We start from the raw sequence: 13279 nt of genomic DNA on the forward strand, positions 1-13279 counted from the left end.
GCAGTGCATTCCCTCTGTTTTTTTAACTCGCTCCAGTTCGTGTGTCTTTCAACACAGTGGAAAGTGGGGAACGCAGCGCTGCAGTTCCTCGATTATTCAGGAGTCAGGAGCAACATCTGGTATGTGTTTGTTAGCCTGCTGCCCACAGTGTCAAAGCAGTCCCCATGTCTGCGCTGTCCTGCTGGCGTTCTGTTACATGTTCTTGAGTGAGGGGTTTAGAAGAGCGTTCCTCAGCCTGATGGAACTTGCGAAGTTCTAATCTGTTCAAGACACTGAGTTGTGGAGAGAATTCTGTGGGCCGGGGCTGGATGTGCTGCTGTCTGTGTCCTTGGGAAAATACGGCAGTTCCGTTTGCATCGGCTCTCACAAATCCCTGCTCTCTTGAGCTGAGCTGAACTAATCTCTAGCTGTCTCCGCGCTGCCTCCTCTAGCAAAGCTCTCCAGGAGGAAAATAAATGAAAATAGCAGTGTAGTAGTACGAATTGTGTCCTTATCATTTCATGTAGACCCTGGTGCAAGGCATAATCCTTTCCGTGGGAAGGGTAACAATTAAGGAGTCTCAAGGATAAAGATTAACCTTGTTTGAGATGATTTCCGGTGGTGTTCCTCTCCTGTAGCAGAGGCAGAAGCAGTGTGGCACTAGTTAGCGGGATCACAGTAGTTTTGAGCTGAGCTCTGTGGAGAGGGTGGCTGCTGTGAGTTACGGGGTCTCTGTCTTCTCTGGAAGACTCTTCTTTGTGCGCTGAGCCGCAGCCTTTGCGAAGCTGAAGTAGAGCCATGCTGTTTTTCCGGAGGAGTGCTCAGAGAGCACAGGACTGATAGGAGGTGTATCGTCCTGTGACATGGGACTGAGCACACGGCACCACCTCCTCCAGTTCCCACGCACCTGCAGAACTCTCACTATGCTTTCACTGAGCTTTCAATAGTCTTTGAAATTTTCAGTTTCTGGTTAAAACTAGAACATCTGCACCTGGCTGATTGTTTGTGCACCATTTAAACCAAATCAAAAAGGTGATTTGTGGGTGAAGGGGCAGACGCCTGATGCCTGTTTCCTCAGTGTCCCTTATTAACAGCAATTGCCTTCTTATTAAACTGGAAATGACAATACATGAAAGGAAGGAACCCAGCCGCGGGCTGATGACTCGCCATTTGAAAGCACGACTGCTGAGGAGAGCAAAGGCTTCCCTTACCCTGTGTTCCTTTATCTGTGTTCTCATGGAGCAGTGGAATTGTACAGAATTAAACCAGACTTGGCTGGTTAAACCTTTCCTATCTCCCCTTGCCCTCTGCTGTAGTGTTGGTTGACGTAACTTAAGCAGCTCTGAGAATCTCCCTCTGTTTTTGGTAATTTTAGCCATCCCTTCCTCATTTACTTCACCTTGTTCTGAATCTTGAAACTTTAAATGTGCTAGTTCCAGCCTCTGTATTTTATAGCTTTTAAACACAGGGTTGTGCTTTGCCGCAGGGGAAGCGCAGTAAGAATTTGATAAATATTTGTGATACGGCTCTTCGGGGTGTCATTATTGCACAGGGCCTTCGCTGTTTTTAACCTGGTAATTTAGAGTTCTGTTTCATTAGCTGGACAGCAGACTCACTGTGCGCTGCCAGTTGTTGTCTACAGGCAGAAATATGCTCCCGATACTTAATTATGCATTTTAGTGGAAGGGAAAGGGCAAGCTGTAGCTGGATCCAAAGCTTGTGTAGCTCTTCTGCACTGTAATTACAGTTCTGTTCGGCCATTCCTGTCAAAATCGCTTCTGGAGGGGTAGGAAAGTTGAAGTGGTTTGAGTAGGGATGGCTCTTGGTTCATGAGGGGGGACAGAACACTTCTCTGAACAGCCATAATAAGGATTATCAACGCGGTGAGTCTCAGTACGGTTCTAGTGTCCTGTGACTCTGAATTAGTGAAAGAACTCGTTTGAGAGTATGCGTGGATATGGCATGAGAGTCGCTTATTATACATACCACGCTTCTTGCTGCTCTATATTTGTGTTCCCCTGGGGTATCTTTTCAGAGAACTGACCATCTTTTTATAAGTAAAAAAACTTGACACAAAAAGAATGGGATGGTTTTACAATCAGTGTCTGTTAAGTGTTGTCGAGAAATTGCTATTAAAAATGGGATTCTATCTAGAATGACATAGTCTTTCTTAGATGCATAAGGAAATAAATTGTAGTGCTTCTCTTACTGAAAACAAGCCCGTTAACTGGAGCTATAGGGCTCCGCAGCTCTCCAGCTGCCTCCTGCAGTGGATGGAGTGGAGTGGTAGCACGAAGCAGTGACTAGCGCTGTCTCACTGAGTGTTTGCTAAGTTCTGAAATGAAGCTGCATCTTATGAATGGTGACACATACCCTTACCCTTTAGTTCAGTCTTGTTTGTCTTTGAAACTCACAACAGCGAAAGGTTCCTGTGTCGGTCTGGTTCTTAGAGCGTTGGTGCTTTTTTGTTCTGTGCAGGAAACAAAATTAAACCTCTGAAACTGTGAGACTTTTGGGAAGCAAGTAAGTGGGAGTGAGGTGTTGGTATTTAAATATTTATAACTTCATTAAAAAATCTATCTCCAAGCTGCGAAAATCTAAACAATAGTGTTTTGCTTTGTCAGTCTGGCTAATCTCTGCCTTTTCTCTTGGTAGAACTTCGAGAAGAGCATCCCTCAGCTGCCGTCCTTGGAAAAGCCCAGATCCTCCAAACAGAACCTCCTGATGGCAGAAGCGAACCTGGTACCTGGGAGGAAGGTCAGAGATCAGCCTCTCCAGCATTCTCACTGTCGTCTGGATCAACAAGCAGGTTAGTGGAGAAGAGTCGCTTCTCCCTGCTTTGTACCAGATTAGACCGAACATGGAAGAACTTTCCCGTTCACCTCGAGATCAATTTCTGTCTGTCTTCATAGAATGGGCTCCTAAGCTGTGGTCACTGATTTGTTCTCCTCCGCATTTCTGGCTGCTCAGTTGCTTGAGGGATGGAGCTGAACTACATTCAGAATTCGCCTAATAGTTTTGTAATGACTTGATCGAGGGGTTTGGTGTAAGTGTTCCTTTAGATACAGACGCAGTGGGTGGGATGTCTGTGGAATGAGGAGAATGTTTGGTGGTTTTCTTCCGCTGCATCATCTTCCCTTCTGTTTGAACTTTGACCAAGGTCCAAAAACTGATGCTGCCTGAGTCTTTCAGTAGTTCTTTGAGAATTGCTGTAAGAAAGAGTTTAAATGACCCATCATTTGCAGCCAGTGGTAGAATGCCACTGAACCTTGAAGTCCTGACAGCTTTCCTTTCTCCATACATTTAGTTTTCCTTCCTGAAATCACCTTATTTGATTTCAGAAGACGAAGGATGAAGGAAGGCTTCATAAATAATGTAAGATTTTAATGTATTTGATAGTTCAATGATAATTTTATTGGAAGGAGACTCAGCTGTTATTGCTGATAAGATCTCTATCTGGTTTTTGAAGGTAGGGCTTATATAAGATATTTCCTTCATGGACCATAATTTGCTCTCTACCACTGATCAGTTGTCAAAGATGATGGTGATGAATCCCCTGATAAACATCCTGTTGCAAAACTGGTGGCTCCAGTTTCTGGAGGAAAAGTGAAAAAGCCATTGAAAAAAAATACAGAATAACTGGGTTTTTGATATCTGTCTAAAGCAAGAGAGCTAATCTTGGAAATAATCTTGGAAATTATCTTGGTATCTTGATAACAGAAATGAGAGGAGAAGGAACACTTTGCATGTCTGCGTTACTAGGAAGAGAAAGGTTTCCTATGTTTAGAAGTGGGAGATAATCAGAGGAAGCAGCTGAAGGTCAACAGCTCGGCTGGGAGTAACATCCCTTGATTTCCCAGGCACTATACCCATAGTACGTGCCTCTTCCTCCTTGTTCTGCAGATATTAAGAATAATACAGCACTTGGCTTCATCATCGTTTATTATAAGAACAATTTAGCTGTTGGAAAGTTTAACAGAAATTTTTCTAAATTCATTTTGGCTCACAAGGAGTTTTTAAGAGTCAGCATGGGGATGAAAGAAGTTGCCTTTCACAGAGGTGAATATTAAATGGTGAATGAACCCCTAGGACAGCACAAGGGGATTAGAGACCATCAAATGTTAAATGTCTTTGTTTTGTACAATCAAGTTTTTCTGCCTGTTTCCATTTCCTTGAATTAAATGGGAACTGCAAACAGCAGCGTGCTGCTGGGCAGATCACCTGCGTGGGGCAGAATGGGTCTTTGTGGCTGTTTCAAAACACCATTATGCTTTTGTTTGGCTTCAAACTTGGGTTACGTGCCAATAAGGACACTTCCCCTCTCCATGGTATGTGTCTCTCTGCCGGCTTTGTTGCTCTAAAATCGATGAACGTAGCCTATGGTTGTATCTGCTGTTTAATGTGTCACAAACCTGGTAAGATAACTGATGTGCTAGTTTTACCAAAGTTTCTCAGCATGTCATGCCAGCGATGGTAGTTTTGCCTTCCCTGTGATGCAGGTAGCTGTTGTCTCGGCAATTTCTTTGCTTTTGAAGTAGAGTGCTCTGGGCTCATGAAGAGCTTTGTGCTGATATTTGAGTATCTTTTTTTCTGGTCTGTGGTCTTCAGAGCAGACTCTGTAGATCTCAGTAGGGCACACTCAGTCACCGAGCTGTGCCATCGTCTAGTCCAGCCCTGCACAGAGCAGGGGCAGCTGGAGCAGTCGTGTTGGTTTTGGTATCTCTGGGGATGGAGACTCCGTGCCCTCCCTGGGCAGCCTGCTGCAGCGATTGACCACCCCCACAGTACAGGAGCTTTTTTCTTGTGTTTCAGGGGAATTTCAGTTTGTGCCCGTTGTGTCATTTTCTGTCACTGAGAACAGACTCTTGTCTTTGCTCCCTCCCGTCAGGTATTGCTTCACAGAGATCCCCTTGAGCCTTCTCTCCCGAGGGCTGAGCAGTCCCAGCTCTTGCAGCCTCTCCTCTTCAATCTTAGAAGTATTAAGGGTGTCAGAACTGGCTTTGTGTGAAGCAACATACTGAGTGGTGAGTCATGGGGACTTGGGCTTGCGCTCTTGGCAGCGTGCAGGTGCTGGGTGTAGCAGCATTGCCTTGGGATTCACAGCCAGAGCCCTCCTGGTTTTGAGCCCTGAAGCCTGTTAGTAAAGGACCAAGCCCAAGCCCTAGACTGGAGGGGGAGATGTGGCTCCTGAAAGGCTCCTGAGGGCTTACCCCGTTCTGGTTTGTGACTGTCTCCTGTGAAGCTGCTCCACTCAGCATCTGTTCTGAAAGATCAAACCGGCCAGGGAAAACAACTCCTCAGCCCTCACTTAGAAGGTGAAGAGCTGGCCCTGTGACTTTGTTCTGGAGACTGGTTTTCTGTGCCCAAAGCCTCAACTTTCTGGTTGCAGCTTGAGCCATGGCCGCTGTGCTGCTGACAGGTAGCTCTGGGGAAGCACCTGGCAGCACGATCCTGATGTTCAGTTTGTGTCGTGGTGGTGGGCAGCACCCCAGGCAGAAGCTGTCCCTGGGGCTGAGGCCAGGCCAGCTCTTGCAGCTCTTTATGAGACGTCACGTTTGACAGGTGTGCAGATGATGGATGGGGCCACTTCCTCCTCACTGTGCTGCCGTGGCCGCCGTCTAGAGCTCTGATTGTTATTTTAGTTCCACAGAATTAATGCCTTCAACTTGGCTCGTCATCCAGAATTTAAACAAGGTGCTTCTGTTCTTCCCTATTCTACGTACTTTGGTTTTTTTGATTGCAAATTAACCTTTTGGCATTAAGGACCTTGGAAAATTTTGAATTTTAATCTTGCAGAGTGAGTTCTTGGGAGGCAGAAAGGGCTTGTGTTAGCTCACCTGAGGAGTCATTACACCTGCATTTCCCTGCCCGTTTGGTGTGTGAATGAGGTTATGAGTGATCATCCCCACGGCCTCGCACATCAAAGTTAAACTTTTATTCTCTGCCTTTTTCTGTCTGCAGGCTCGCGGGTAGCAGCTGCAAGTCTGGATGAGAGTGTGTCTAAGAGGCTGTGAGGAGGTTTGCTAACTGTGGCAGTTACTAATGGTCCGAACGGGCTCTCGTGAACCAGGTCGCAGGTTTAGTTGGAAACGGCACATCTGTCTGGTTGTGTCTGGCTCAAGGAGCTGTTTATTCCTTCTGTTTGTGCAGTCACTCTCCAGGTGCAGAATTCCCAGAGACTTCTTGACTCACACAGAGACTCTTTTGGTGGCATGGGGACACTGCACAGATATTTGGGCCATCTTTTTAAAAGAAAAAAACCCATACTTAATAGCTTCCTGTGGTTTACTCTTAAGTTTGGCTTCTGTGGAACCGGAACAGAGTTACTGGAGGCTGCACAGAATTGTTTTCTCAGAATCTCTCTGGGATTTTCTCTTCACTTTCCCACTTTGTACATGTCCACTGGTGTGGGTTTTATTTATTTTTCTTTAAATACAGGGTAGTTTGCTTAACCTTGAAAGCTAGCTACTGCGCTGCTCAAGAAGTTCAACACATTGTTAGGTTTGGGTTGGGGTTTTTTTGTTCCCCCCTGCTGTTATATTGTGTGTTAAACTGAACCGATGGGCAGCCAGGCTCTGCAGCGTGTCTCTGGGCACAGCACACTGTCGATTCTCAGCCTTGACTTTCAACCCCTGTGTTTATACTCTGCTGACAGAGGTGAAAGCAGCAGTAGTGATGCAGTGAAAGCTTGGCTGCAGTGACAGATGATGCCGTGCGATGCGCGGAAGGCCCCTCTCCTTTGACCACAGCATTCCTCGTGCCAGACCACACCTTTCTGAAGGAGGCTGTGGAACGTTTTCCTGTGTTTTCTGGGAAACAAACGAAGGTTACAGACATCAGCCCTCTCCAAATACCGATGGGGGGAATGCTTATGAAAAAAGAATTAAACATGCTTTTCGTCTTTACTGCTCCTGAAGAAGCAGGAGGTCTGATGTCCCACTGCAATCGCCAGGTCTTCGTGTGGCCCATTGGACGTGTCAGGTTGTGCCGCATCTACAGACTGGCTTTGGGCCGCAGAGTTCCTTGGGGGGAACTGTGGCTCGTGCTCCTGGTGCGCTGTGTACATGTGTCTGGACTCATCAAAAATGAGTTATGGCAAGATTTGCAGGGGTTGTCGAAAGCAGGTGTAGTCGTATAAACGGCGTGAAAGGATGAGGTGTGTTTTGTCACTCTCTGGTTACCACAGGGTTAATGGTTGTTAATTGTGGTGAATTAAATATAGCACAAATCGGAGAAGAATGATGTAGGTTTTGAGGGTTTAAGCAGCATTGTGCTATTGTCCCAAGCAATGATTTTCTGCGGCTCGTATTTCATTTCTGATAATAAGAGGATATCCTTTGACAAGAGTGAATGTTTCGCATTGAAATGTCACAACGTGAAATGTATTTGGCAGTCCAGACCTGCACACTGTGTTCTGTGAAGAGAGCCCTTCTGAACGGAGGGAGGAGGTTGTGATGCAGTAAAAGAAAATGAGGATTTTGAGCAGCGTATGGAATATAACAAAGTGGTCTTGAAGTTGGGGAGTTGAAGTGTTTCCTCTGTAAATTGGTGCATCTTCTGTTTTCTCCTTCATAAGACCTTCTGCCTTTTGTCGTTCCGGTTTCAGTATTTGCTGAGGGAGCAGTTGGTCAGTATTAGAAGTTCATACATTGTTTAAATAATATATAAAATAATTGCCGATGTTCTGATAGTATTCAAAAGCTGAACCTTTAATTGAGGAAATGAAAATTTTACAGCTGCTGGAACAGATGCAGGCCATAGCGTTGACCCGAACGCGTCTGGTCTCTTCATCAATTGGTGATCCCACCAAGAGAGCAAAATGTGCACCTCAGATAAACACCAAAACAAAGCCGTGACTTTCCAAGGACACTTTTTCAAAGCTCTGAGGTCGTACATAAAGCTTTCACAGAAACTCAGCACTCCACAGAAATAGTCCCAGCGTGTTCTTTCACTTTCTGGGACTGAAGCCAAATTATATGCAACTACCTAAACAATGGGGGAAATTAGAAAAGAAACTAGGTGGGACAGTGATAAGCCAGTTAGTGAACTATGTAGAGGAAATGGTCTCTTAAAAATGCTTTACATAATGGGGATAAAGTTCAGTTTTTAAAACGAATGGTTTCTCTTTAGAACTTTGTGTTAGAAGATGGTTCTTGATGACTCAAGGGACTTGTGACAGTGGACAATATATATTGTTGGCCTCATGTGAGATATTAAGACGTGCACTGAAATACAGTGACTTAATGTGAAATCCTGGTGGAAAAGTGCTACAGCCCAGCTTGGGTGAGTCTCCCTGCTGCTGGCAGCGTCTGCCAGGTGAGGTTCCTGCCCAAGCAAGGGGTCTCGTTTGCAATAAGTGGGGCTTTGGACCATTAAGTTTAGGAGCCGTCGGTCAGGACCTAAGGTCTGGATGGAGCTGGTCACTTGTCCTTGGATTTGGGTGCTTTGCAGAGTCCGTCGGCAGCAGCAGAGGTAGAGTTAGGGAGCTGTGCTTTAGATACTCTGGAGTTCAGAGTGGCAGCAGCCCTCTGAGGACCGCTTAGCAGACCCCAGCGTGTCTGAGCCCTGGCAGGATGGAGCGGGGGAAAAGGCGGCCTAAGCTCTCCCCTAGCAGTTGCTTCGGTCTGAGCTTACGGAAGGTGTTGACCTGAGCCCTAGGCTGGCCATCACTGTCAGAGAAGAATGTGAAGATGTGTTGATCGGCCCTTTTCAGTGCTTTAGCTCAGTTTCGACTTAATAAATCTTGAGCTGCTTTGGCTCAGAGATGTTGTATATTACAGAGCTAGAGTGGTTTATGTTTGATTTTTGGCCTCCAGTATGGGTTCGTTGTGGGAGGATGATGATACTCCTCTGCTATGTTGTTGATTCATACCTTTCTTCCAAAAGCTGTGATCTGTAACAAATGGCTGAGAACTGGGAGGTGTGGTGGAGATAGTCCGGGAGCAGTCGTTTCAAACAGTGGCAGCTGATGACCTCTGACGTGCATGGGGGGAAGTGATGACGTATGGCACGTGTGCAGGACATTGGCCCCTTGTCTGGAGCCATGGAGTGTGGACATCCTTGAGCCTGACATCAGCAGTGGTGGTACACCAGTGCTCTCGCCTCGATGTCCCAGCTGTTGCCAGGCTCCTCGGACAAGCAGTTCAGAGCAATCCAGCAGAACTTCTCCTTTTCTATAGCCAAAGTCTCAGAGGCATGCTCCGAGCTGCAGAGGAGGCCACGGAAAGCCAAGAGAGCCTGGGAAGAGTCAAGAAAAACAGCAGAACAGTGGCACCCGTGTGAGGTTTGGCCCAGAGGAGAGCCCTCCATGGGAGGTCATGGGGAAGGTCCGAGGCTGCAAACCTGCTGTCCCCCGAATGCAGGAAGGTGAAGCCACGCTCAGAGGTGCTGGGGTGCGTGAGTTGAAGAGGATGTACTGGGAAGACAGGGGAGACTTTGGTAAATGGTTAATCTGGGATGTTACACAGAACTTTGGGCTCCTCCAGCAGCAAGCTCGTGCTCTTTATTACAGGCAGGTCCAAGAAGCAAGATTTTCCCTGACTCCTTGTGAGTGAGTGTTCACCCTCAAAAGACATTGGCAAAATGAGATGGGCTGTAGCTCACTTCTCATGCCAGCATCGAGGAAAAAATGCACAATGCATGTGCCAGAGCTAAGTATGTAACACGCAGCAAGCTGGGCTGATTAAAGGTCACTGGCTGTTCACGTGAAGCCAAGAGAGAATTTAATCTGCCTTAAAATAAACAAATTCAAAGAGACATTGGCTCCTTTCATTTTTAGATCGAGGCCTGGTACTCACACTTAACGTCAGCTTTTTTCTCTCTATTTTAAGGTGATGTGTTTGCCTTAGGCAAAAAAGGGGAGGTGGGTATGGAAGTGACAATGATGGTCCAGAAAGGAAGAGTTTGCTCTTGGGTGATTGCCTTTAAGTGCCTAGAAGAAACTAAGCCTGCAGAAAAGTGAGACAGAGCTGGGGAACTGCCTGAGTCCCAGGAGCTGCTGCGCTCTCCTCACCGCGGAGGCATGGCTAAGTGGAGGAAACGAACCCTCTTCACACCCTGGCACGTCTGCCAGCCTGCTGCATCCCCAGCACTTTGGCTTCGGGACTTTAATGGGTTCGCTATAAAAATCTACTTGTCTGGAACTGATGTGTAAAGTCTTCAGGTAGAATAATGACCTTTATTAAAGAAAAGGACAAAGTTGTCTTGGATTTGGAGTCTGGAGATGTGTTTTGCTTTGTCTGGCCTCAGTAAAGGTAAATATTTATGAGGTAGTGAAAAGGCAGAAAATTCTGAAGAAATGCGCAGAATTATTCTAAATTCTGAGATCTCCTTGGGCCCCCGAGGCTAAAGTGTGTAGAAACAACATACGTAATGAAGTCGCTGTTTCTGTTCTAATTCCTTTTCTTCAGTTTAAAGACTAATCATTCAGTGGTAAAAAGAGCTTAGGAGTTTTCATCAGGGGAAAAAAAGAATGGATTTAAAATAAGAATTCAGTTGGAAGTCAAAATTTCTTTTGCTTAGTTGGAAATGGCTTTTGATGATTACCTCAAGTCAAAATCAAGCAATTGCTCACTTTGTAAAAGAACTGATGTCCAAGAGAGACACGATGCAGAGGACCATTTCGCTGGGGGACTGGCCTGGAGCAAATTCTGAAACAAAGGGCTTTTAGCTACAGCCAGAGAGTTCCTAACGCCGCAGCCTGGTGTGGCACCATTCCGTATGCGCGTCCTCAGTGTCCCGGCGTGATGGCAGCGGGAGAGCTGGACTCTGCTGGTTCGTGAGTGGAGAGCCCATTCACACCTACCCGGAGTGGGGGGAGGCTCTCACTCATACTAGGACGTTGTGTGCTTGGTCTTGAAGCGACTTGGTCGGCACAGACGGGATTGTGCATGCAAATTAAGAACTCGCGTTATTGTTCTGAGTGTTGGCCAAATTTTTTCACTTTGATTGTTTTGCTTGTGACAAACGTGGTGATAAATGATGATAACACTATGTTTTTCAAGGCAAGGACGTACATCGTGTTCAGGCATCAAACCCGTTCTGTGTCTATTTTAGGGGACTAAAAGCACACAAATAGCCCCTTGTCAACCCCCTTCCTTTTTTGTTTGAAATGTAACTGGGACATTGGGGTAGGATTGGAAGTGTGGAAATAACTCACTCCTTGGGCATCCCGTGTGTGTAGCGAAAATTAGTTTTTGATGGACTTACAATTTTGAGACTAAATAACCCAGTGGACTTCAAACCATTCCCCAGTGTGTTCTGCCACATAACGGATCCAGCAGACAGTCGCGTTACCAAGACACAGCCCCATTTATCCCGTGCTCTGAGGAGACAGTGAGCCTCTCCCTTCCACCAGCTGAGTCCCTGGCCTTCCTCGCCTCGCCCCAGCACTCGCACAGGGGGCTGGGGCTTGGGCTCTGCCTGCTCCTCTTCCACTTGGCCTGAGCTTTTGTATGGGGCACTGGTGCCGTGGTCTGTGGGATCACGGCTGTGCTTTGCTGGGCTGGAATCTGCCCTGTGAGAATGAGTATTTTGGGGCTGTTTTTCCTTGATATGGGTTTTGAACAGACGTATAACTGCATTTTTATCTGGGTATGAAGTTATGACTCGGGAGGCATATTTTTACGGTGTAAGTCTTCTGTCTTCTAACAAACAGGGACTAATTTTGTTGTAAAACCTTTAAAGTAAGTCCAAGAGAACTGGTATCCAAATGCTATCCCGTGGTTTACACTCAAATCTCCCGACTGTTTGGGTAACATCATTTGTTGTGTAGTTTCTGCAATAACCTACAGATTGTTGGAGCTGACAGGCATCTCTTCAAACAGATATTTTCCAGAAAACAACATTTGCCAACTTGTTGGTTGATTTCCGCAGCCCCGCAATTTGATGTACACTTGAGAACTTTGCAGTACTTTATATCACGGAGCCTGAAAGTTGTTTATCAATATTTATCAATAATTGACCAGAGTATTATGTTGCCTTAATTTAGATTTTATTGAAAGTGGACGCAATTTTCTTATTTAAAATACGGGCTGAAATCTTTCAAATCCTCTCCAGAGAAATTGCCTGGGCCTGTGAACGTAAAGCTCTCACAGTTACCAGCAAGCAGGCACGAACAGAGAGAACTGGCTTGGATGTTAAATAGCGAAAGAGAGACCCAGCGGTAATGCTGAGAATTGCATGATGCAGAGACAGAACTTTCTGGACCGTGCTGTTGGTTGAAATGATGTCCTGTTGCCAGTGCTGTGTGGCGGGGTCTGTCTCTTTGCTAAGTAGAGCCCGACCTTGCTGTAGGTGTTGCTAAAGTAATTGACTTCTGATTTATTTTCCCCTTCAGCTCCAGTTCAGACATTCTGAGAGATCTGCAGGGGTCTGAGACATGTTCAGCGTCCTCTGACAAGTAAGTAGAATGTGTGAGTGGTCACGTCCTCGCGATCGATTTCAGTCAGTACTTTCCACTTGGTGGAATCCTACGTGTTTTCTGTGGGAGGAGCAAATGCCTCTGAAAAGGCAGGTTCATGTGGGAGGTGTGGGAGACACAGCTTGGTCAGCGTGTTTGGATCCTTGGAAAATAATACCTGGGCACTCCAAGGATCTGCAGGTGACCAGGTGAAAAATCATTGTTCTAAGGCATCTACATGTATGAATGCATATTTAAAGAAAAAAAAACAAACAAAAAAGAGGGAACTGATTTTATGGAAAATTAAATTATTTCGAAGAACTCATTGCAGCCTCATTTACTGAGGGAAAACTTAGGTTTTGACAATTCTGTGCTTCCTGTAAGGAGAAAATTTAACATCTGATGCGATTTTGATTGTCCATGTAGTGCCTGGAGTACATGGCTTCTATATGACTTCTGGCTTTAATTTTGTGAGTAGTAGATAGTCTACGGTACACATTAAAAACATCCTGTTTTGAAGTGTTTGTGTAAAAGCGAACATCAAGGCTGACTGTTTTCATCTTCCCAGTTGTAGCGTCCATCTCTTCGGAGACTGCCACCTCCGCACTTGCAGACAGTGGACAGGAGTTTCTTTATCAGCAGACAGTGACTTGAGCTTAATTTGGTGATGGTACAATCGAGTTATTGTCTATTATTTTTTGGTACTCCCTGAACTCACTTCTGGAGCTGCCAGTTGGCAGAATCGTTTTCTGCAGTACAGGAGATGATATGCTTAAGGGTGGCTTAAGGGTTTAGCATCTGGGGGCTCTTGCGTGAGTTGGGAAAACTCGTTCCGTAGTGGAAGAAGAAATGGGAATGTCCGTGATGAAAATGGTGCTTGAGTTTAACGGAGCATCTTCA

At 45.9% G+C, this 13279-nt stretch overlaps 1 protein-coding gene across 1 annotated transcript in view; it reads left to right on the forward strand.

The window, feature by feature from the left end:
* Nucleotides 1-13279, forward strand: part of RAD18 (RAD18 E3 ubiquitin protein ligase) — a 46678-nt gene that overhangs the window by 27127 nt on the left and 6272 nt on the right. Inside the window, exons 10-11 of the mRNA XM_010137093.1 lie at nucleotides 2635-2788; nucleotides 12317-12379. Coding sequence (XP_010135395.1) covers nucleotides 2635-2788; nucleotides 12317-12379 — 217 coding nt within the window. The remainder of the gene's footprint in view (nucleotides 1-2634; nucleotides 2789-12316; nucleotides 12380-13279) is intronic.

Source organism: Buceros rhinoceros, unplaced genomic scaffold (genome assembly GCF_000710305.1).
Source record: "Buceros rhinoceros silvestris isolate BGI_N320 unplaced genomic scaffold, ASM71030v1 scaffold6615, whole genome shotgun sequence".
NCBI classification, from domain to species: Eukaryota; Metazoa; Chordata; class Aves; order Bucerotiformes; family Bucerotidae; genus Buceros; species Buceros rhinoceros.